This window comes from Ambystoma mexicanum, chromosome 11, assembly GCF_040938575.1.
Source record: "Ambystoma mexicanum isolate Mex_15411 chromosome 11, UKY_AmexF1_1, whole genome shotgun sequence".
Taxonomy (NCBI): Eukaryota; Metazoa; Chordata; class Amphibia; order Caudata; family Ambystomatidae; genus Ambystoma; species Ambystoma mexicanum.
The window spans coordinates 292,639,864-292,665,901 of record NC_090934.1 but is presented as its reverse complement, the minus strand read 5'-3'; the positions used below and the strand labels follow the sequence as shown (position 1 = coordinate 292,665,901).

At 44.9% G+C, this 26,038-nt stretch overlaps 1 protein-coding gene across 1 annotated transcript in view; it reads left to right on the top strand.

Moving 5' to 3' along the window:
• The window catches only part of LAPTM5 (lysosomal protein transmembrane 5), a 148,015-nt gene that overhangs the window by 82,886 nt on the left and 39,091 nt on the right, over nt 1–26,038 (top strand). Inside the window, exon 7 of the mRNA XM_069623021.1 lies at nt 14,386–14,484. Coding sequence (XP_069479122.1) covers nt 14,386–14,484 — 99 coding nt within the window. The remainder of the gene's footprint in view (nt 1–14,385; nt 14,485–26,038) is intronic.

Genomic DNA, 26,038 nt, shown 5'->3' with positions numbered 1-26,038 from the left:
CAGTTCAGTGCATTTAAAAAATAAAAAATGCCAATGTTTAGTGCAGCTCCCTGCACGTTTTTTTTTCTGCAAGAACAACCCACACTCTATTGCTTGTGGGCTGTTTAATGTGTCAACAACATTTTTCCCCATGTATCACAGTCAACAGGACACTATTTCCAAATCATACATCACTTATAAGGCAACAGCACAAATCCATGGCATAGCATGGGGACAGTCAAAAATACTCCAGGGGCAATTTAGAAAAATATAAATTGTTTTTCCCCCCAACCATTGCAAACTGATTCTGCAATTTCAAATCAGTACACAAAAATCGAAAATCCAAATAACATTCACTCACTTTCCTTTTAAGTGAGTCTCTCACCCAATATAAGCATGGCACAGCCTAAAATGCAATATAACCATTTTAGTGTGTTTCCTTTAAACAGAATTTGCCACCATTAGCACATGGAATTTTACAGTTGCCAAAAGAAAGAAAAAACTCTTTAGGCTCTCAGCACAGATGTTACTCATTCTCCTAAGCATGGCTCATTCCCCTTCCTCATTATTCAGGAATGCCAACCCTTCAAAAGCATATATCAAAAAAAAAGACGAACCTTCGCCTCCGAACATTACAGCCCCCACTCGCTAGCACACTGGGGCTGAGTCAATGGTTAAATCACTATTCACAATTTGCATGTCAAATCCCTGCAATTATTTTTTTTTCCTGCCCTCATGACAGAATAGAGATGAGAACTCCGTCTCATTATGCATTCCAAATTACAACTTTAAACTTGGGAAACCACATGATAAAATTCTTTTTCTAATTGAGCATACATCTTTCTTAACCATTCATCGGAGTGCTTTAAACAAAGCCATTTCCCGCTCGTTTATTGCCTTGTACTCCCTGGCACCAATCCCATGCAATAAGTCAGTCACGACTGATTTACTGAAGGGAGTCTTAACCACACAAGCTATCGGCCACGGCAAGCCGACACAACATTGCTGCCTTTTGAAGTCTCAGAGCTGCAGTGAGACCATCAAGGAAATGCGACAGCCTGCTCCCCACTCTACACTGTGTTCTCTCACACCATTTATCATGTCAGCATGGCACTGCTCTTCACAAATCCCACAAAGCTGCCACCAAATGTCTTGATATGGGCAAAATCTTCCTCGGGGCCAGCCCTTTGAGAGCAAAAATACCCAATTCAGCCCAAAATACAGGTTCTATTGTGCTGAGCAGTGATCTCATGCTAGTGACAAATGACACCCTCAAAGTTTTTAGCATATTTATTCTAAGCAGTGAATTTCATATACATTTGGTATTCAAGTTAGAGAATATTACAAAGCATAAAACAAAGAGCAATGCAAAAAACAAAGAGCAATGCAAAATATAGTGAAACATGGAACTTAGATAAACATAGAGAAATATAGAGAAACATAGAGAAACACAGTCTTACGTCCCTTAATCAGCCCTGGGAGACCTGGGTTTTTCATAAGCTAGCTGTAAAACAAGCCCCGCTCATAGAAAAACAAGGCTGGAGGACACCGTGAGAGCCAATTCCGGGCACCTGACTGTACACGAATCAAGTCCACAGGCGATCTCCCCCTGATCCATGTGTGCATGGATATTTTATAATCTCTTGCTGTCAGTCACCATGACGCACAGTTCCAGAACTTTCCCTGTGCAACTGGCTCATGGAAAAAACCCAGCTCTCTCTGAGATGCTCCCTGCTCGCTCCTACCCCCTCCCTTGGTTCCCATCTGCGCTGGCTGAGGAATGTCTTATCAGTACCTTCCCAGAGAAAAGGAAGATTAGCTTGGAGCCAGGGCTACCGTTAGTGAGGCTGAATATTCTAAGGGAAGCAGGGATGTATTAACCCCATCTGCAAGCTCTAAAAGGCATGCACTCATAGCTTAGTGTTTATAGCGCTTAAGACTGGCTATCTAAGCGCTATATAGGTGCCATGATGTTCCAAACACTCCAAAAACCTATTAGCTACATAGCTAGGGGCCCTCCCTGCCTGTCTATCAACAATGCTTAATTTGACCTATTTCATACTAGGCCTGCATATCCCTTGTAGCTCACTACTGCATAATGGAAGTGCTACAACAGACTACTGTCAGCATTTTTAGCACATACTTTGAATACACTATTGGCTTTCAGCGGCTAATGCTGTCATCTAAAGCCCTGATTGGCAAGGTTGCAATTTCGTGTATCACTACAACCACTAACCTAGGCACTTACAGCTGCTCACTCCCTAGCAATTCCCTCCTGGCACACCTTGGACTTATCCCCATGTCCCCATTGGACATACCTTATCTTTCTCTCTGCACTTGCACGTTCTGAATGCTCACAAGGTCTAGTAGGTCCACGTCTATCTTTCATTGTTGTACTTATTTCCATTTCCATGTTCCCTCCCTGCTGCGGTGTTGGCGCTTTGAAACACAATTTAGTTGCTGCATAAGCGCCTTACAAATGCACAATAAATAAATAAATGAATCATGTCAGTCTGTACCATGGTCCTCTATCTTCTCCCTCCCATGTGGACGATCTGTCTCATTGTCATCAATTATCTCTTGTCAGGGGTTGGCATTATCAATTAAGCCATCAAAGACTAAAGCAATGCATGAAGTATTTTGGTGGGCCAAGCCCATGGGTACCTTAACCCCTTTGGAGGGTTCCAGACGTGCAAGCACCTTTCCTCCCATACTCTCGTTCCACACCAGATGGTGATTTTGCACTCCTCTGTCTTTCTCTTAGCAAATTGAGCTCCTCCTCTCACATCTGGGTTCATCCAGTCCAACTAAGTCATCTTCAAGCACGCCACCCCATTGTGGTCCTACCTGGTGTTGTGTCTTTAGTCTGGATCTACCCAAAAGAGCGAGAATAAGCCTCTGCAGGCTAGCCACTAGCTTTATATCCAAAATGTATCTCTTTCAATTGGTTGGAACCAATTTGACAAAGGCTCTTAAGGAATGCATCAGCAAGTGGAATTTTCCATCCATGTCCCATCCGTAAAGTTGCGTTCATGTTGGGCCTATGGCAAAAGATTATTCCCATGCTGGGGATCAGGCCCCAGACAAGGAGGAAATAAAAGTCATATGTATTAAACAGCCCCATTTAACATTCACAATTCCTGCAAGTATCACATCAGCTTATTTAAAGAATTTAGAGTATCTGTGAGCCCGGGGCCGGGACTCGAACACATAGTGACATTTTCAGCACTCTCACTCTCTAATACACAGCAGGGTACAGCAATATTAATTTCCCTTTCCCAAATTAAACAGATCCGCAGCTGCGTTCCTCTTGCCCCTTCAATGCAATATTCAAGTCTGGTATTTGTTTGTTTGTTTGTTTATTTATTTGTATTGCGCGCCAGACCCAAGGGTAACCGGGCGCAGTGAACAGAATATGCGAAGCTTACAATGTTGCGTAGAAATTACAGTGTTACAGCAAATTCAAATTACAATGTTGCATAATTACATTTGCGATAGTGGTAAAACTTTGATGATACATATATGCATTCAGATAAGTAACATAAATAAGTGGTCAAAAATCACACCCTCTCCTTCACTTATTCTATGGTATGTTACAGGGATTGCTTCGGCATCATGGGACTCATTCTGGGTTTGGTGGTATTCGTGCCGTAAGCCTGAGGAAACCCTGCCCAAATCGTTCATTGTTACCAATACTCAGTCCGGCGGACATACTCTTTTTTTGTAGTCCAACTCCATTTAGGATTTGGTGTAATTACCATAGTTGGTAATACCACTTGTGCTAAATGTGCTATTTTTGGAGGTAACTTGGAGGATTTACCTCCAGCTACATGCCTGAGCAAAATCCTTCGCTTCAACCCCAAATGTGGAGTTCGATATGATATGATAGGTTATTTATAACGCACTTAATAGCCAGAGGTTTCTAAGCACGGACCCGGCGATCAAACCTAGTTGCTCGGTGTCGTCTTGCTTCCAAGGCGAGCACATTGCCCCTGAGCTATCCTCCCGAGTTGATGTTGCTGTTACTCTGCCGATAATTCTGTTCAAGTACAAAACAGTGACAGTAATGGAATTACTGTCAACAATGTACCACGCCATCGAAAGAGTAAATGACCCCTCCCCTTCAGGGATCCGGTTAAGATTCTACTCCCTGTTTTTTAAAGTAGGGGAGCAAAGTGATTTTTCCCCATTTCCAATGTGGGTATAGTTCAGGTGCCTAAAATATATATTTAAACTCTAATACAGGCATCCGTTTGTATTGCAGACTTCTTTGCACCTAGTTGTTGTAATGCAAATGATAGGTGATGTTCCTCTGACACCTTTTTGCTGGTGCCCCTGATCTGAACATATTCGTGAAGCTGTGTGGGTGGAAGCAGGAGGCAGCACCATCTGTGTGGGCTGCTTACTATTTTTGGCTGGGAGTATTTTTACTCCCTATTTGTGTTTAGCTTATATACCTATTTTTATGGAGTAAAAGTGCCTAGTGTCTGTAGGACTGGGTTCCCCAGGCCTAAGGAGTTACCTTATCCCTCCCAAAGATGGCTCTTAGTAGCACCAAGTCAAGAGCACCAGATTATGATGGAGAAATTGAAAATGTATTATTATTTTGCTTTGAATGGAGAGTTAAGAAATTCTTAAGTTGCAATATCCTTACTGCATGGCCCCTCTACAGAATATACTAAGAAAACTATAAAGTACTCAACAGGTGCTTGTAAAATTAGGAGTCTCTGATGAAATGAGGTGATATTCACTTTGGAGGTTGTCGAACTTGCTGTTAACAACCCACCACCCAAGTTAATGGTATGAGCGAAGCGAGGCACTCAATGCGGGTCTGGTGGTGTCATTACAAGCCGGTAAACCCACCTCCTAAGTAAATACCTCCATTCATACCAAAGGATAAAAATTGAAGGCGCTAATTCATTTTTAAAGAACGTTTCCTTTCATGAAAAGACACTTGTGGAGAAGTGTACACCCATGAAAGGAAAACCAAACAATGATGGCCTCCTTGGAAACAAGAAAAGGCCACTTGGAAGCGCGTCATCCTGATGAAGTAGGAAAGAAGCGTGGCAGCGCGGCTACAGGAGGGGCTAGGTGACGGAAAAGTGTTTCAAATGCAGGTTGGTGGTGGGCAGCTGGTGTGGAGTGAGGGACCTGGATGGTGGCGGCGAGGGGCGTGCAGCTGTCAACCTGCCGTGAAGGTGGATGTGGCATTGGTGAGAAGTGTCCGCGTTCGGAGTAACCTGATGGGCTGAGCGCGCTTGCAGGGTCTTTATGGTCCAGGTCACTAGGAAGAGAATGCATGGATCCGAATGGTCACATTCCACAGTGTTGCATTCCCCTTCCAACCAGTCTTGACTAAGCACAAACAAGCGTCTCACTCTGTGCATTGCATGGTTTGGCTTCCATCTTCCAAAATCAAGAGGGAATCTGTGATGCTTACCTTTCGACGTGTAAACTGTTCTAGCTGGCACCTGCAGACGTGTATCCTGACATTTTCTAGCTACTGGAGGACAGACAGATGCATAAAGACACACAGAGATCTCCCTCCCCCTTCCGCTAACCACATAATAAAGTAAACAGCAGAGCTCACCTTCCTCCACACATTCCCCGTGACATCTCTCTTGGCTGCACTTGTTCCTCTGCCCCGCGCCAGACTTCTCACTATGGTGACTGTGTTTTTATGGGGGCTGGGGGCAGTTCAGGTAACGGTGGAGGATGTTGGCTGAACAGTGTGCTTTGCTCGGTGACAGAACGCCCAGTGCCATCTCCCCCTGGCACGGAAGCCAGGCTCTGCACCTGAGCTTTACCTTGGCATCGGGGCTGTTAGGCCATTTCAGCACCATGAGCGAGCATGAATCACAGCAGTGTGCGATCAGCAGGCAGTCCCCGGCCAATAGGGAGGTCAGGCGATCATCAGACTGCCCAAGATGGGCACTGCCTATGTCCCCAATAGGCACTGCTAAAACACCGGAGAATCGAGTCATGTAGCACTGTCCCCTTGACAATGCATGTAGGGCTCCATCCATTACTGTCGCATACAGTGACTCCAGGTGACTAGATTGGCATTGAGCACACAGAGTTGCACAATGAGTGGAACAAAGTATATGGTAGCTAAAGTGGAAAAGGGCCCCTTGACTGTCACAGGGCACATACTATAGAGCGGCACAAGCATCTGAAAAGCACAAAGCAGACACATTGTTTCCCTGGGTGCACAGAGAAACACAGTGCATGTAATTAGGCCTAGTAGAGCAAGGGTGTGGTCATTTGCATGGGATAATGATCTGCCCTTAAGTTAATGCCCGAGGCAAATCGGATGACGAAACCTCGTGGAGGGCCCGTTATCCGAAGTGATAATAACCCCCCCGAAGCCTGTAAGGGTATTAGCACATGGAGTTCTGAAACTAGAAGAAACTGTTTTGATTTTGGTGAAAAAAATGAGTACAAGTAACGTGTTATGTTCATTTATTGAACGTGGAATTAAAAACATTAAGCTTCACAAATGTCTTTCATCGGGGATAGTCAGTGAGGGAATTGAACTGCGAACGCTTTTCTGTCTTCACACAGCTGAAGATAATTGTTTCTGTGCCACTTGTCAGGCTGCTGCCCAAGTCAGAATGTTTAGAATGAAGGCTATACTAGAGATTAGTATCCGTCGCATGTGTTTCTCAGTGTAACAAACACACCTATTGGTGCGTTTGCGAGCCTTACCCGACGGTAAGGCTGCACACGCTATTGCGCGTCCCTTGTGCCGTTGTTGGCTGGTGTTTTTTTCAGGCCACCATGGAAAGGGAGAAGGCACTATGCGTAGTCCCTTCTCCCTGTTCCATGGCAGCCCTTTATTTTGTTGACTTTTTTTTCAATTTACTTAAATGGCCACCGTGGAAAGGGAGATGGGACTACATGTAGTCCCTTCTCCCCTTCCATGGCGCCATTTTCTTGGTTTACTATGGTTGCCACGGAAAGAGAAAACGGACTACATTTTTCTGTCCGCAGCTGCCATTTTTGTAACTTTTTTTTCCGGCTTAGAAACGCAACGCATTTCACAGCCGAAAAAAAGCCACCATTAGGAGCCTGGTCTAACGAGCCGGGGTACTAATGGCAATAAGCCCCTCGCCTGCAGGCCATTACCGCATAAGGTAATGCCCCCGGGGCCTTCGTTAAGGCCCCTCGCTATGCTCGGGCCTGTAACTATGGTCACTGGGGCATTACCTTATGCGGCAATGGCCCAGAGGCTCGGGGCTTATTGCATAATTAAGACTGCGGAATCCTGACATCCAATTAGGATCCAGTGCTTTTGGGCAATATTACCAACGGCTATTCTGGATCCTGATGTCTGCTAGGAACCCAATGTTTGCTCTGGTGCTCCTTCCTACACCCGCTCCTTCTGACTTATATTTTGGTGGCTCCACCCATGCCTGTTGGCCATTCCTTCGTCTCCTCAACACTCCGGTGGGTCTGCCTTCTCCCTCTGTCTTCCGAGGCTCCACCTCCAAGCAATGGAAATGACGAATGGACTGAATTTCTTTGATAGCTGAGGAGAGTGGTGTCCATTCTTCATTTCCATTGCCTGAAGCTGTGACTGGAGGAGAGCCAGAGAGAAGGTGATCCACCAGGGCTTCACTACATCCACCTTTTCCTTGTCCCGGAGGTTTGTAGCATTATTACAAATACCAGCAGACAATATGACCTATTATGTGACCCTCAGCCCTCCATATGCTTGCGGGTACTTAAGAGACCATATTGCATGCGGTGTGAGCAATCATGCTTAATTATTTGGGTCTTTGAATTGTTTGTTTATCACTGTGTCGTGTACTCTATGTGCGCCCTGATGCCTTTGGGTTGCGGTGCATAACACATAAATAAACACAAATAAAAATCCACATGGTAATTAAAAACATTAAGCTTCACAAATGTCTTTCATCGGGGATAGTCAGTGAGGGAATTGAACTGCGAACGCTTTTCTCTGTCTTCACACAGCTGAAGATAATTGTTTCTGTGCCACTTGTCAGGTTGCTGCCCAAGTCAGAATGTTTAGAATGAAGGCTATACTAGAGATTAGTATCCGTTGCATGTGTTTCTCAGTGTAACAAACACACCGATTGGTGCGTTTGCGAGCCTTACCTGACGGTAAGGCTGCACACGCTATTGCGCGTCCCTTGTGCCGTTGTTGGCTTGTTTTCTTTTCAGGCCACCATGGAAAGGGAGAAGGCACTATGCGTAGTCCCTTCTCCCTGTTCCATGGCAGCCCTTTATTTTGTTTACTTTTTTTTCAATTTACTTAAATGGCCGCCGTGGAAAGGGAGATGGGACTACATGTAGCATTATTACAAATACCAGCAGACAATAGGACTTATTAAGTGACCCTCACTCCTTCATATGCTTGCGGGTACTTAAGAGACCATATTGCATGCGGGTGTGAGCAATCATGCTTAATTATAGATTGCATTCTTGGGTCTTTGAATTGTTTGTTCATCACTGTGTCGTGTACTCTATGTGCGCCCTGATGCCTTTGGGTTGCGGTGCATAACACATAAATAAATACAAATAAAAATCCACATGGTAATGTGGCATTATAGTGTAGGGGAGCAGAACTGTTGTAATATAACAGATGTAATAGGCCCACTTCTAAGTTATGTGCCAGAGTTTATGAGATTAGGGGCCAACAACACCTGTTACAACACCTCCTCCTACAGCTGCAAGGGTTTTATAACATAGCAAAACCACAAAAACGGGTTATAAAGAAAAGAATACATAGTAGTGAGCGTTGTTGTAGTGTAATGTTGGCAAAGGGAGAAAGTGAGCATTGTTGAGGAATGTTGGGAGAGAAACAGCAGGCCTTGTAACTGAGCCTTATAAATCGAGGGCGAGGTCATTATCATGACATAAGGACCCCTCAATCTATTGAACCCGAAGGTTTTAGTTTGGTGAAGGGCCATTATCCGAAGTGCTAATAACCCTGTCCTCAGGTACTACTGTGAAGAGAAGCAGGGGGGCTGTCAGAGGGCATGACAACAAGCGAAGGTGGGGCTGTACTGTGTCCCGCATGTGTGAGTGAGAGGGGAGCCCTGTTCCAGGGGAGCTGTGCGTGTAACCGAAGTAGGAGCAAAATGTCTGCACTTAAGTAGATGCCTGTTGGACTTTCATTTGTGTGCACCAATACTTTTTCTTAGTTGAACTCCTGTCGGACTAGGTTTACAGTCTGCAGCGGAGTGATCTCTGTTTGGTCTGCTTTGCCTGGACTGTGCTTTAGGCCACATGGTGGAGGAGCAGGCTGATACACTGCGGACTCATTGTCCGCTTAGGTAGAGGTAAGGGGGAATGCATGGGCTCTGCAGGGGGTTGTGGGATTGTATGGAACCGTTCAGTGGCCAGCACGCACAAGTCAACATTGCCTTGGTGCTCATTTGAGTGAAACCCTTTTAAAAAAGGAAGGACGTTTTGAGAGACAACAAGGTGTCTCTGCTCAGAAAAAGAAGCAATTTGAAAAAGGAAATTATTTAATTTTGCTCAAATCGTAAATTGCCTCTTTTTTAAACTGTACAGTGTTAATTTCTAATGCTCAGCTCCAGGTTATAGATTGTAGGAATAATAGGAATATGTATTCTCAGCAAAGCACATTATCAAAACCTAGAACAACCATTTAAATTGTTTTCTTATAGAAGGTTATCATCTCAATATGGTCAGCCTGGTACACTCCTGTCATACACTTTTTAAATATCACTATGAGAAAGGTGTAGAAGACAAACGGCACATACAGGGATTCTGCCTGCTTTATATACAAAGACCATACTGGAAATATTTGAGAGACCACAGACTTTATGTACAGATCTTAAATTCATAATGCACACTGGGTGTAGTGTTTATTTCATTTTTACAACACTCACCCTTACATTAAAGTGTCTGTATTTTATTTTTTTAATTTAATGTTCTATTTATAATGCGCCCAGCAGCCCATAAACCTACGAGCACAGACAAACACAACAGACAAAATCAAATTATAACAGGACAAACATAGGCAAGACCAATTGAACAGAACAAAAAGTAGCCAAGATCAGAAGCAGAACCTTTATGCGAAAAGGTGTGTTTCCAGCAAACGTTTAAACTAATCCAGTGATCTAATGCATCTTAGGTCAGGAGGCAGTTCATTCCAAAAGAGCCGGGGCTGAGTAGTCAAAGGCCATCTGGCACTCCTGCTGCATGCTGAAATGAGGAGCAAGCAGCAGACTTGAATTATTCCACCTCAAAAACTTTCGTTCTGGTAGCCAGCACAACCTGTCCCTCAAATGCTTCAGACTGGCACCATAGAGGAACGTATGTGCCATGACCAGAGTCCTAAAAGGGATACAAGATCTGACAAGGAGCTGTCTCTTTCGAGACATGTTCATTACGAGACAGACCCTGTAGAGTTTGGACTGGTCCATTCTGTATGGTTTCCAATCTACTTAGATTTTCTTGACTCGCTCCCTGCAACAGGCTACAACCATAGTCCAGTTTTAAGCCAATAATTGCCTGGGCAATCATGGCACAGCTCTTCTCAGATAAAGAAGGACGGATCTGGCCAAGCAGTCTGAGATAATATGAGCAGCTGGAGACACGGCTGCTAACATAAGACTTCATAGTCCGATATGTATCTAGATATACCCCAAAGTTTTAACTTTATCAGATACCCGGATGCTAGGGCCAGCGATGTCAAATTTGTGCTACTGAAGGCCAGAATCTTTCAGACGGGAGGAAGTTCCTACTAGAAGCAGCTCGGTTTTGCCCATCATTTAGCATCAGGGAACTGTGCACCATCCACCCTTGGAAGAGTGGATATATTTGGTTAATCGGAACTACATCTGCGGCATAGTCAACTGTAATAGGAAGGACGACTTGCAGGTCATCAGAGTAGTTTGTGTACATAATGCCTTTTATATCCAAATGGTTGTACAGGGGTTTGGTGAGAAGATTATATAGGGTGCGCGAGAGGAAAGAGCTCTGTTCACAAACCATAAATATTATTTTGGACAGCTTCAGAATTTACATATGAAAATGAAATGGCAGCGATATTGTTCACTTTATTAAGGTTGAGGGCTCAGCTGAGCAGGAATTTGAGAATGAGAAGGAAAGGCCTGTGACTCCGTTGCGAGTGAGGTCCCTATTTAGTCAGAATTTTAGAACAGGCCGGGGTGAGGGATGGAAGCCTGTGCACAGACATCCTTAGATAACTACACAGAGCATGACCCTACACACATTACAGGCAAATGATCGACAGCCATAGCAGACGGCTTTTGTTTAAAGGCAAAGGTGTCTGACTCTCTTCATTTAGGACAGCACAGTAATTACCACATTGCTTTTTGTTATTATGACACTGCGTTCCTCTTTTACTGACAGAACTGCCTTGCAGTCAGCAGTGAAGGGAATTCCCTCATGGTTAACCTCAGCTCGTGACCTTGCAAACAGCCCATCTACTAACCTGAGAATACACTACAGCCGCACTCAGACAGAGCAAAGAGACCTCAATGTTCTTACAACACATGAGACAGTGAAGAAAAGGCAGGTCATTATTCTCATATATTTAGCCAATTACTCAGTCCCAGGACTATTGCGACTGCCTTCATAAATTGTGTGTGGCACAGGCAGCATGGACATGTGTTTTACAGAGGAAATGTTGGCTTTTACCGTTCGGCACTGGCTGTGTAAAAACGTGTTTTTGGAAAGTAACCCTAGCATATTTTGTTGGGGACTGGCAGCTTGCTGTTTTAATGGACAGTGTTGGTATATATTTTTGTGGCATTGCTGTGATAAGGTGTTTTACAGTGGGATTGATGACACATATTGTTGAGATAATCCTCATCATGACTTTCTTAGGGCACAACCGCATAAAAGGATGGCAGTAGTGGCGTGTATTGTTGACAATCACCTTGATCCTTTTTGGCCAAAAGCAAGCAGCTTGAAACTAAGGCAATACTCACCAGTACCTGGAGGCAACCCTCATTATTTTCCTTTGAGCAAAGCCTTCATCAAAAATATCTGGCAAAATCTTACTGTGTACAGTTGGACTTTTCCCTGTGACCTCTGACAGATCTGATTGTAAATGGTATGTCTTTTTACCAGGTTTTAGGAATTATGTGTTGTACAATAAGCCCTAGCTATCTACCTTGTTCCACAATAACTTGTGGTGACTCACAGTACAAAGCGGTTGCCACATATCAAGCATGCATGAAAAACGACATCTAATAAGCAACATACTATGCGTAAAGTGTTCTGATTTCTGGACACCAGTGTCATTTTCTCCATGCCCCCTTCATAACTTCTTCCATCATTTTGTGCAAGTCATGCTCTCCTACAACCTACACTCTTTACCCAAGTTCTCTAATTCCTTTTTTCTCTCAGAAGAACCCATAACGAGAAGTTGCTGTTTATTAATCATGAATTTAAGAATGCTGAGCTGTTTACAAATCCCACCACCAGAACAGGTCGTATGCATCCGCTACCTGCAGTAGATTCCTTGGCCGGGGAATTTAAGCATCATGACAGAGAGTGTTGCTTCCACATTTGTGCAGCTCATGTCGCAGTGTGGTTTTTACTGCCCATCGCCTACCTCAACTGTGCCATTGTGGGCAACAGGCACTGCATTGATGCGTGACATTTTGCATGAAGACATGGGGTTTCAAGTGGCCTCGCTGACTTCCCGTCTTTATTTACCTGTTTCATAAACAGACAACTTCTTTTTCTCTTCTGACCTATTTTCTTGACACCCCTGGAGATCTTTCCATTTATTTCACAAAAGTGCCCTTTAACATCGACAAAATGGGGCTCTGGAATGTTCTGAAAGTTTGTTTGTTTGACAAGGTTGGCCAGCAAGGAAAACAAAAATGAGATTTTCCGCTGGTCCTGTCTCCTCTTCGGTGGGAGTAGAATACATTTCCATAATTGATTTGGGGAAGGTGGCTGTGAAACTGGAAATCTACCTTCCCTTCCAGAAAATTGGGCTGGTCTTTTGGGAGTTTCTGGAGAATAACGCAGAGGCATTTGCTGCAGAATGGTAATGAAGTTGGGACTTACTTAGTAAATCATAAAAACCTTTTAGTCACAATGATTATATCAATTTAACAAATGTGCAATAAAAGGGTCCACACTGTCAGTGTAACAACCTAATTAACAACAATTAGTAGATGAATTCCATTATAGATATCCTCTCAGCTTGTCGGAATGCTTTAATCTCTGGTACAGACCTCATTCCAATCTCTTTCACTTTAGCAATAGCCTAAAATCATCCACATTCCTTTTTTAGTCACACCATTCCATATTACATACTTTGGGAGAAGTCATTATAGTTTGGGATAATTAACCTTACTCAGCCAATAGCCTTTCTGAATGCCTCTCGGGCAATAACTTGGGGTATGCTATTCCATGATCATGATCCGGCTCTTGCTCTGCAGATCTGCATGTCTGTGTGTCTAAACACGTACCAGGATTACTGTTTAGCAATTTTATTTCACAAATCTGTTCCTTTTAATACATCTTCAATTATGCTACACACACACATGGCATTCAAAGACACTGAAATAAACAGCATCAGACTTCTGAGGGAAGGCAGGATATTGAAGAACTCCCAAGGGTATACAGTGCATCGCCACTATTCCTGCCTATATCATGACAGTAATGTCTTAACCATGATCGATGCCTGATACTCAATATTTTACCATCTACTGCTCTTTGATGTCAATACTTGCAACACCGACGGACAATAGGCCACAACTGAATTAATAGCAAACTGCAATTAACATATATTACTTGTGACATGTTCTTGTCATTGGGTGGGGTGTACCAAAGTGTTCTATTTGCAGGAGTACAAAGTTCAAGGTCTCCCTTAGGAGAGTCCAATTTCACAGGTTTGAAGAAGCTCTGTGTTCGGTGAGGAAAGCAACCTGCTTGATGTTTGAGGATAAGAAGAGCAATGCCCGATGAGTTCTATCCAAACACCTGCTATTTTGGACTGACTAGAGTAGTTTTGCCAGAGGGCACTTTATCCAAGATGGACGCTCATTATGATTGTCCACCATCCTCACATTTCTATTTTGCATTGCGTTATCACTGTCTTCCTCCATGCTCCCAACTCTTTTGCTGGGTGTGGTGGCCAGTAACATCTCAGAATTTAAAGCAATTCCAGAAAAGGTTCCATGTAATGAAAAAGTGTAACCCCACTAGGCCCGCAGGCTTCTATCTCTATGCGGACGGGAGGAACCCTATAAACATGACTGCAAAGCGTTCACAGTGCACAGAGTTTAGAGAGATGATCTGTGTGAGCAATCCTGTAATGAAATGGACACCTTAATGTTCAGTGATCATCAGTAAACATTTCTCTCTCTGCCCTGCCCATCTCAGTACTAAAGGGTGCTCTCTTTCTCCTTTCCACTGCAGTCATACATGATGAACTGTGTCTGGAAGTGCTTCAAGTCCATTCGAGACTCTCGCAAAGCTGGGATCAAGGAGGCGCCACAGGTCAAATTCCCAGAAAAGGTGAGTCCAAATTGATACTATGTATTCAACACAAAGATCCATTTTAATTTGATTCGAGGGAAGTGCGCTCTTGTAATATGCATTACAATTTCTTAGTGATGCGTTATGCCCACAGATAGAGATCTAAAAGTCCCTGGAATACCATGGTGGTTATTGGACAAACCCTACTCTACCAAAAGCCCTCGTAGTCCTTCAGCACCATATGAGTCATGGTTTAGAGTGCAGGGGCAATGGACGTTTTATTGAAGTACGAGTTATGTGAGTTCAAGGCAGGTACTGCACGAGGTACAATTAATGGCCTTATTAGGAATTTGAGTCGTGGCAGGTGAAGAGAACTTTGAGGCAGGACTGGAACATATTGGCTGAACCAGTATGCAGAATAGGGCAGGAGACAGGAACTCTGGTGCTGCCGGGTAGCACCAAACTGATTTAATGCAACACATTCTGTTTGGTCGGTCTTTATAGAGGAAATACTGGTTGTTACCTGCAAGAATAAGCTTGCAGAGATCAAGCAGTATTGCGAAGGTGCAGTTAAGATGCGGATGTATGCAGGTCTCTTGTACATCGCTGTGCATGTGCACCGTGTGCAGTAAGCGGGTACACCTTCTGTGCAGCAGCATGCAAGGCACCTAGCCTTGACTCCCAGACCACTAAACGTCATGGCATGGTACATAGCATGAGACTGCTGTACCATGCTAAGCCATCTGAAAAGCGGGAACTGATTGATGGCAGGCAGCTGCGAATGTGGCACCCACCGTAAAGGGAAAAGGGTTGGGAGCAGGAGCGCAGGAAACCCTGACATTGTGCAAGAGGCAAGTAAAGGCCAAGGGACGTTGCTACTGCCATATTACTTCCAAATCGATTTGCAGAGTTCCAGTGAGCGTGCACGGCCCTATAAACATGCACACTGCTACATGTATATTGGACAAGCCACCACCAACGTATTATGGTTGTTAAAAACACAATTGCAATTGGAGTTAAAGTTTACTTGCCTATTTTGCAATATGTAATTACGTTTTTTACCAAGTTTTTGTTTTCTTCTGGTACATTTTTGTCCTACTCAACACAGCACAAAGGTGTCACATTTCGAGGCCATCTGTGCACATTAGGGATATTTACAGCATTCATTCCAATGCCACAAATTAGTAGCAGGTGGCTAACTGCAGAGGGATTCTCACCTGTTCTTTTAAATACAGCCATTTAATAGTAAATAGTGAACAGGTGAATTAGAGTTCATAAAGCTCCAAAGAAGAGATGTAGAGAGGCAGCTGTACACGTCATCTCTAGTGCCTGCCCCCTCACCTACGTCATATTGGAAGAACAAGAAAGCACTGTGTGGGACACGAGGTATCATCCCAATACTGCACCAAAAATATGAAAAGACGTTATGCACTTAGACAACTGTATCGAATGTACCCTCGCACTAATGAGGTGGAAGGATGTCTGCATACACCACTGAACATAGAAGAGCTGTAAGTGAAATCAGGCCAAAGTAAAGTGAACTGCAGAGCTGACAGGTGCTGGAAAAACAGCTTTGTGCGAGGAACAAAGAATATCTGTTTGGCTTGGGATCAAGTATACCCCACCAAGAGGTAACTGCAAGGCACAAGGGGAGTCAAAGAGGATAAGCTACATACACATGACATATTTCACTTAGATTAAGTAAAGGAGAAAACATCTGCAAGCGCCAAATATTGAACAATTAAAGATACACAAAGCGAATGCAAGATGGAACATCCAAGTATCCAAAGGCCAAGAGGAGCAATAAGACCCAGCTTAATTGAATTGAGTAGCACTAAATAAAATGTTGAAATTGACAATATCATGGTCTCCTCACACGTGGTGCAAGACTCGAAAACAAGGCCTATTCATTAAGCTCCAAATGAAGAAAGCGATGTACCGACACTCCCTTAAAAGTCCCAAGGAAGAGAACAGTCAGCAAGGTCAACTACAGAGGTGACACCTTGGTTTAGGGCCTAACTAATGAGAGATGGTAGGCTAATTGACCAAGTGGACAGTGGTCTGACGTTGCTCCCCGCACCTGGGTTTCATTTTGCTTACATGCTGCTAAAAAGCCAAATGTCCAAGGTTGGGAGAGAATGCCAACCAATCATGAGGGCCTATGTAGCAGTGTACCATACATTGTGTCAGAAGCCAATCTGTTGCTGTTATTCTGCTATTAATCTGTAGTATACGTAGTAAGAGGTAGTTCAAGGCGTGCCTAGGGAGCAGCTAATTAAGTTACTTACACCTAAAGGTGAGGAAGGGTAGCTCAGGGGCAACAAGTTTGTCTTAGAAGCAAGACAACGCGGCGCAAGACAGGTTCATTTCCAGATCCCGTGTCTATAATCCACTTGCTGGTATTAAGCATGTTATAAATGAACAATTAAAAAAATGATAAAGTATAAGTATATATGTTCCCTTAACCAATTCCTCCTTTCAATAGGTTTTTACTGTTTGCCATGTAGGATGCCGTCATAGCTGATGTACATCGGGGTATAAAGTCTTTGTATAATCCAAATGTAGATGAGAGTGAGTGAGCTGCAATCTGTTTGTTCACCAGCTTTCCCTACTTTATTTGAGCTGATAAAGTAGTATTTTGCCATATCTGAGATCGTTTATTGATAATTCCATCGAGCACTTGGAAAGCTCCAGGTGCGAATGCACAGCAATTTTTCTTTTCTTTATTCTTTATTTTGGAAGTCAAAGCATTTCCAAAAAAGATACAACATACAAATACTAAAGTTCAACGTAAACAATTTAATTTTCAATAAAACAAATGTCCATTAACAATTGCATACCCAAATTTCATATTACAAAATGATAAGCTTAGACACACACAACAACTAAAAGTTTTCTTCTTATTAGCAGAGCATGCACCTGTGTAAGGTGATTGACCCAAAACCTTAATGATAAAAACAATTCCAAATAGGCCAAGTAATCAATGGACCATTTGCAAGGAAAACAATGTTTTATTACATGCAAAAAGTATCAGACGATCCCGTAGAACCGAACTAACATCGAGTTCGTGTGACCCAAAGGAGTTACATCTTTTATAGTGGAAACCGCAAATTAACAAAACTATGCATAACAAAGAATACAACAGGATCCCGCACTCCCCATTGGCTCACACCTTTATACAATTCTAGTTATCTCTCATAGTCCATTACCCTATTGGTCATGCATTATCTAAACCACATTCCTCCAAACATGTGACCTGCTAAATCGTCATTGTGAAACATAGGAGCTGATTGACTACCAGGTACATTGTTACCATGATATATTTCTGTAACAAGTAAATATCCTTGACCATCACATGATGTGCATTGCTCTGTCAGAACCTGATGAAAGTGTGAATAGCAAAGTCAACTCTGCTTTGATAAAACCTTGGGCCTCCTCATTATAACAGACACTGGGCCTCATTATAGGTTTGGCGGTAGCCTTGCTGGTAAAACTGGCAGGCTGCCATCAAACTTGTGATTTTTTCCGGCACTCATGAATGAGCAATTTCCAGGTCATTGTGGCCCCACCGGACCCAGTAATTGCCCATTTGCGGGCGCCGGAAAAAAATACTCCCCATTCCCATTGAGCCAAATAGGGCTCAATGGGAATGGGGAGGTCGGATGCACCTGCACCGTTCAGAATGGTGCCGGTGTATCTGACATGCTCTGCTCGCCGGCACCAGTACACCGGCCAGGTCAGGGTGGGAAGGTACCACGAGCAGAACTCGTAGTTTGCCTGTCCAGTAACAACGGTACCGGCAAGCTTATCAGTACCTTTGTTACCGGACTGGCAAACTTGTAATGAGGCCCACTTTGTCACGCACAAACAGCTCCCTGCCCTTGTAGATACATTTATTGGTATCACCTCTGCTCCTCCCATTCAAAATCACAGTACAGCCCTAGCACGTCTCCTCCTTTATCTCTCTGCGAATCTAGGTTCCCATGAATGACGTGATCGGGGCACCACGCTTATGTTTGAATTTCGTGTATTTATTGACACCTAGAGTGCAGTGCCTGCAGTTAGAATAGGATAACCGCTCTTCGGGTGAGGGCAGTAGTGCTCTAAATCATCAACAGGCTTATGGGCATCACAGAACCCCATGCCGTGCTCACATGAATTCAACCTTCAAAAGCAAATATCCCTAACTTTCCTCCCTCTACCCAACCTTCCTTTCCCACCTCCTCCGAGCTCTACAACTGGACTAGATTAACTGTTATCAGCACAGAAAAGCTGCCTATAACCTTTGACAGCACAACTTCTCTCTGTGGGGAAGGTGGGGGGACTTGTCTCAGGATCAACTGGACAGGGTCTCAGCTCCACATTAGGCATGTTTCTCATACTTTCGCAACACGCAACCTGTAATGTGCTCTGAAATCCAACATGGTGGAACTCCTGCTACCTTATCCCTTGGACCTCTCCTTTACCACAACACATCTCTGACTCCATCTCACATGCCCACTGATTTCAGCTACCTACTCACACATCTCTTAAACATAGCACTGTATAATACTGCTAAATGCAAAATACATCACCCTATCTTAAACCTCTGCATCCTCAGCTTAAATACACTGTTGCTCTTTCCTCGTGGCTATGTGGTGTTTCTAATATGTATCAAAGGTAACTACAAATGGATACAAGCACCTTCTGCCACGGCCAATGAGGACTGTTACCACTAGGCCACCTGCTAGGATGTTTTGAGCAGTTAAAATCTCTTTGCCTGCCTGGGACGTTGCACTTGCATCCCAACACTTGTGCAGAATGATTATTATGAAAAGCAAAAATAAAACACAGGGCGGTTTGAACTTGCCCAATTGCCCATTTTCTGAAAATAGGAAATAAATATGTCCTACTTATATTTGTATAGTTGGGAGAAAAATAACAAAACGTGAGAAAAACGTTCAGTTGAAAATCCATCACAAATTCACTTGCCATTTTTAACTTCATTTTTGCCCCACCGATGTTGTTAAAGCAGCTAATGGTCGTGTATTCATTCTAATCTCATTAAAAGGACCATATGCCTCTATTTGACCATCCATATCATTTTCTAGACCATAACACCCTTTTTTACGAGATATAGAATTAACTGACCTTCATAAACCGCTTTCAAATCTCTCTAGCACTCGACTTTACATTATCCGTTATGTGTGTGAATAGGGGAGGACACCAAACTTTTCCAACTCCCTTTTAATATGTGAGCCAGATACACCTTGGATAGGTGCAAGAGAGTAAAATACCGTGGCCCAGCTGATGTGTTCATTCTTCATTCGTTTGGTCTACCTACAAAGCCCAAACTATTACATCCAAATCTAGATTCAAGTACACATTGGTAGGAAGTGCAGTTGACGACGGACAAAATAGAAATTACATATGAGGAGGGACACACGAGTCTGTAGGTGTTGTTTGGTTATGAGCTCACGCATTTCCTGAACATGGCCATAACAATCCCTATTGCTATCCCCACCCACTCCTGCCTCTCCCTGCCCAAAATTCTGCCACATGAGAACTCTTTCAGCTCTCTTGCTTTAACGTCACTCTTCATGGGGAAGGAAGATGCAGCGTGCTGACGTAAGGCACGGGCTGTGTGGAAGGTCACTTCCCATTTCCGCAGAAGGTGGAGTCTGAGTCCGGTCCCTATCCGAAAGGAGTCCTTCCTCGCAGCCTCGATAAGGGGGCTCTGCCAGCTCTGGCTAAAGACATCCTTGTATTGTCTGCTTTCCTCGTGTTGCTGCAAGTACTGAGCCCCGGGATTTCTTTAGAGCCCCCGTAATAGATTTCGGCTCCCAGGGGCAGAAAAAACAAGGTCCCAGCGATCAGAAAGTGTACTTGGCTTTGGGTGTTTGATGTCATGTGTGCCGGCATTAGTTAGGAGTCTACTATTACGCTTTCTGAATGCTTATTGAAAGCTTGAGATCTCTTGCCGAAGTCCCTTACATAGAAAATGTGTGTCTCATCCCTTGCCTTATGAATGCCATTTACTTGTGCCCTCTCAAGTTGTATTGTATTGTATTTATTTTTTTATATAGCGCCTTACATCAAAGCGCTGAAGATTTTAACAACTTGATACATAAAACATTGTAACAGTAGAAGCAAATTACAATAATGAATCAGTCCAACAAAACAGTAAAAAGAGCAATTAAACTGGAGGGAAGAGGGAGAGCAGAGCCGTAGAACTGAGAGGGAGAGGGAGGGGTGAAGAAGAGAAGGGGGAGGGAAGGGGAAAGAGGTGAGACTGGGGAGGAGGGAGAGGTGAGGGAGATCAAGGGGAAAGAGGAAGGAAGGAGGGGGAGTAAGGAGGGGGAAGGGGTTTCATGGCAGGGAATGGAGAAGGAGAGATTTAAGGGATGTGCACAATGAGGAGAAGGAAGGAATAGAGCGGATAGAGAGAGGTAAGGAGTTCCAGTGAAGGGGGGGCAAGGAACTGGAAGGAGCGGAAGCGGGAGCAGGCACAAGGAGATGGAGGAATGGTTAGAAGGAAGTGGTCTGCAGAACGAAGGGAGCGGGAGGGAGTGTAGACACACAGAAGGGAGGAGAGATAAGGGGGAGCAAGACCATGGAGAGATTTAAAGACTAAGCAGAGGAAATTAAATTTATGTTGGGAGTGAAAAGGAAGCGAGCCAAGAGAGGAAAGGGAAGTAGAGATGGAGTCACGGGAGGTAAGGCGACAGAAGGTACGGACGGCAGAATGTTAGATAGATTTGAGGAGGACGAGATGAGAATTAGGTAGTCCAAAGAGTAAGGAGGAGCAGTAGAAGAGGAGAGAGAAGATAAGGGAGGAGATTAGAGGTTTAGTAGCATGGAAGGTGAGAGAGGGGCGGACTTTGCGAATGTTAAAGAAGTGGTAGCGACAGGCACGAGAGGTGAGAGAGATATGGTGGGAAAAAGAGAGAGAGGAGTCAAAGTGAATTCCTAAATTGCGAGCGTGGGCAGAGATAGGGAGATTAGAAGGAGGAAAGTGAATGAAAGGTGGAGGAGAGGAAGTGGGAAGAGAGTTGGAGGGGAAGAATAAGACTTCAGTCTTGTCAGTGTTGAAAGAGAGAAAGCGGGAAGACATCCAGTTTCTTATGGCAGAAAGACAGGAAGAGAGTTTAAGGTGGAGGTCGGGAGAGAAGGAAGAGAAGGAAAGGAAGAGCTGAGTATCGTCAGCATAGAAATGGTGGGAAATGCCGAACAAGGAGATAACAGGGGCAAGGAGGGAGGTGTAGAGTGAGAAAAGGAAAGGGCCAAGCACAGAGCCTTGGGGTACGCTGTATTCCAGAGGCTGGGTAGGAGAGGACCGGCATCCCCAGGAAACAGTAAAAGAGCGGGAGGAGAGGTAGGAAGATAGCCAGTTAAGAACAGAGCCTTTGAATCCAAAGGAATAAAAAGTGTTGAGAAGAAGGGGGTGATTGACAGTGTCGAAGGCAGCATAGAGGTCAAGAAGAATAAGGACAGAGGATTGCTTAGAGTGTCGAGCGGAGAGGAGGGAGTTAAGGATGTAGGTGAGGGCCGTTTCAGGAGAGTGTTTAGGGCGGAAACCAGATTGAGAGGGGGGAAGGAGAGAGAGATTGGAGACAAAGGTTGAAAGCTGAGAGTAGGCAAGGCGCTTGAGAAGCTTAGAGAGGAATGGGAGAAGGGAGATAGGAGGGAAGTTAGAGGTAAGAAGGGGATCAGCAGAAGGTTTCTTCAAAATCGGAATGATAGTGGCATGCTTGAAATCCGAGGGGAAGGTAGCTGAGGAAAGGCAGGTGTTGAAGAAGGAAGTTAAGTTAGGAATAAGAAGACGGTAGATCTTAGGGATAAGAAGGGAGGGGAGAGGGTCAGTTGGAGCAGATGAGTGGTGGACTTTGGAGAGGAGGATGGATACGTCAGAAGGAGAGACAGGCGAGAAGTCGGACATGCAGGATGAGGAAGAGAGGGGAAAAGGAGACAGGGGAAGAAGAGGAGTTATTTTTTTTTTGCCGAAGGGCAAGAATCTTGGAGGAGAAGAAGTTAGTAAAGTCAGAATGAGAAAGGGTGGAAGAGGTTGAAGGATCAGGGGTAGGCGGGGAGAGAAGACGAGAGAGAGTTTGGAAGATGTGGCGAGGGTGAAAGGCTTGGGAGTGGGGAAGGTTAGAGTAGTAGGGGCATTTAGCCGAGGCGAGGCATGAGTCGTAAAGAGAGTGGTAGGTGAAGTATGAGGTTTATGAGGTTTGGTTGGAAAGCGTGGGAGATTTAAGCCAGAGTCTCTCAAGACGTTGGAGGAGACGCCGCATAGAGAGAAGTTGAGGAGAGAACCACAGTTGAGAGGGTTTCTAGGTTGGACGAAAGAAGGAAAGGGGGTAAAGTAGATCAAGAGAGGAGGAGATAGAGGAGGAGAGAGTGGATAGTGCATCATTGGCCGACAGTGAAGAGAAATCTTGGACAGAGGGAAGAGAGGAAGAGCACGTGTCGAGAAAGAGGGAGGGATCAAAGTTGCGAAGGTCACGTCGTGAGAAGATGGAAGGAGAGGGCAAAGTGGAAGGCTGAGGAAGGGGAGAAAGGAAGGAGAGTAAAGCATGATCAGAGAGATAGATAGGAAGTGTAGAGACAGAGGAAGAGGGGTAGGAAGAGTTGAAGATAAGGTCAAGCGTGGAGCCAGAGGAGTGAGTGGGAAAGGAGGGAAGAGGGGAAAGGAGGTAGCAGTTGTCATGATGCCCGCTCCCGGGGAGCTGGTTCAAGCCCTGCGTCCCCAAAAGCAGACATCCAGTCCCCAAGGAAGGACCCAGCAACCCCATATAGGGGCCCTTTGGACAGTGTCCTGGCGCCTATGGCGCCAGGCTCATAAAAGACATCAGTCCTGGTGCCATAGGCGCCAGGCTCATTATGGAAGTGCTTGGGTGCACTTACCTGATGCAGACCATGCTGCAGGATCCCGGCCTCCTTGAGGCCTGAAAGGAACTACTTTACCTGTGGGACTAATTTACCATCGGGCGTGGTCGGGGAAGGATACATAACTGATTGGAGGAAGGATACATACCTGGAACTTCTTCCAAGGCTATTTAAACCCCACCCGAACAGCCACACGTGCTTCGCATTGTTCTGCATCTAGCAGCTGGACGCTCACCGTGTCTGCTCCTGCATCCTGACTTCTGCCAGCATCCTGGATCACCTGCAAAGGAAGAGAAGAAGGGAACAGAAGAAGGAAAAGTCCTTACCTGCTAAATCCCGCATCGTGGAGACATCTCGGCGACAATCCTGAAAAGGAAGACTTTTATTTAAAAGCTCATCGTGTTGATCGCTGCAGCGCCGCATTCCACTCACCTTTACAGGGCGCCTCTATGTTCTGCAGCGATCATCCGGATTCGAAGTCACGCCCCAGCGCCTAGGGAGAAAAAGGCAAGAACAAAAGGTGAGAGAGAGAAGGGAATAAGGAAAGCTAAATCTCCATGTTAAGACTTACCTGTTGATTCATTCCCTCTTCATTTCGGGTCCGCGCCACATCCTGGCATTTCCGGACCCCGGCCCCTAAAGGGAAAAAGAGACATCAGCGTTAATAAGCGAATGAAAAGACATTACCAAAAAACGCTCATTAAAGACTTACCTGATTTCTACAAGGATTTCACCTCTCATCTCAGGTCGGTCCCTGTTCCCCGGCATTCCGTACCCCGGCCCCTGTGGGGAAAAAGACACTAGCATTAGTACATGAATGCATGGACACAAGGGGAACCTCTTATCAAAAAACTTACCTGGAAGCCAAGCAAGTTTGGTTCTCACCAATCCGAAAATCCAGTGAAGTAACTGGATACCAACGCGCCCCTGCATCAGAAGCAGGATGGAGAGCTCGTCCTTCCAGACCCTAAGGTGAGACGCTATGAGGAATCACAGAAGGATTTCGAGGAGGGTGGGAGGCTGATTGCTTTACCCCGCAGACAGTTAATCCCCTATTTTTGCCTACAGAAGGATACTTCTGCGAGCCAGACAAGCCAGATTTGGGGGCCCCGTCCAGTCCGTCTTCCGAACCCTGCGCATCACCTTAGAAGAGGTCACAACAGCGCGAACCAGTCCAGCGCCTCTGTGGGAGTCAGGTGAGCGTCACAGCAGTCAAGGATTGAGAAAAGGGGTGAGGAATGAGGGGGAGAAGGGAGGTGAGGTTAAAGTCGCCAAGTACAGTGAGAGGAGAGGCGGAGGGGGAGATGAGCGAAAGGAGGTGATCAAGGTCATCCTAGAAGGAAGAAAGAGGGCCGGGGGAAAGGAAAGAGGAAGCGAGAGGAAAAAGATTTTTAAAGAAATTCAAAGGAAATGAAAGAAGGAAGAGATGTTGAGGAGGTAGAGGAAAGGTGTCTATGGTGGTAGAGGAGGCCAATACCTCTGCCGCAGCCAGTGGCGCGAGAGATGTGAGAGAAGGAGGACGAGGAGGTGGTTAGGGAAGCGGCAACAGTAGTGTTGTGAGGGGGGATCCAGGTTTCAGTAAGACATAGGAAAGGAAGATTGAGTGGAAGGAACATGTCTAAAATTGCTGCAGTCTTATTGCAGATGGATCTGGCGTTCCAGAGAGCAATGTTCATGAGGTTGGAGTTCTTCTGCCCCCTATCGTGACCTTGTTAAATTTGGGCCTCTATCTTTCTTCTAACGGCCACCTCAAGTCTTGTCTTATATAGGGGCAGCTATAAGCTTTTACCATCAATCGCCAATGCCTTGGCCAGTGTGTTTCATGCCCAGCCAGTGACACCTGAGATGTTGGCATCAGTGGCTTCCAGTATACCACGGTCATTATCGGTGCTTTATTCAGGGTCACCCGGTGTACCTTGGTTGTTATGGTAAGATGGAACAAGCTTCGCTTTTGGGGCACAGACAGCCCAGTAGAGGAATGCCAGAGAACTCTCCTGTGCCCATGATGACCATCTGCCACACCCCAGGGAAAGGCCTCTGTCTGGTGGGCATGACTAGTGGGCATGACTAGTTAGGTGCAGCGTCTCAGTAAATCATGGTCGTCGTCTAGATGTTATTGACTTCAACACCCATCATCCTTCCATAGCCACTGTATCCTTGGCAATGGCTCATGGGAGATGAAGTCCAAAACACCTGGCCGGTGACAATGCTTACTTAACAGGGCACATCTGGAATATCCTCACTAGCATAGGGTGAAACCTCAAGTGTTCCAACATTTGCCAAAAAACGGAAGGAGCAAGGGACTCCACCAACACAATGGGATGCTTGGTCTTACCCGCAAGGACTGTCTTTGTGGGTGGAGCCAGAGTGAAATGCAAAAGGGTATTTCTCCTCTGGTGGTTCACATGGAACTGAAGGCATGTGTGGGCATATGCAGTGGGTATACACCCACAGTACAGATTATTTGGCTTTGTTCATTTTAAGCATATGGACACTCAGACTTTAGGGAAATAAATTGTTTTATAATGATTCTTGCCACATTCCAGGTGCTTCTAAGTGCTATAACAATAACCACAAATATTACCCACGTAATCTATCTTCCTCCGAAGGGTGACCACCCGGGAATCACTCCAAGGAGTTCAGACTGCACACATGCCAACAACATACATTCCTTTCGGGAGACAGTAGTTTAGTCCTGGTTTTAACTTTGCATCGTGGGACTTGT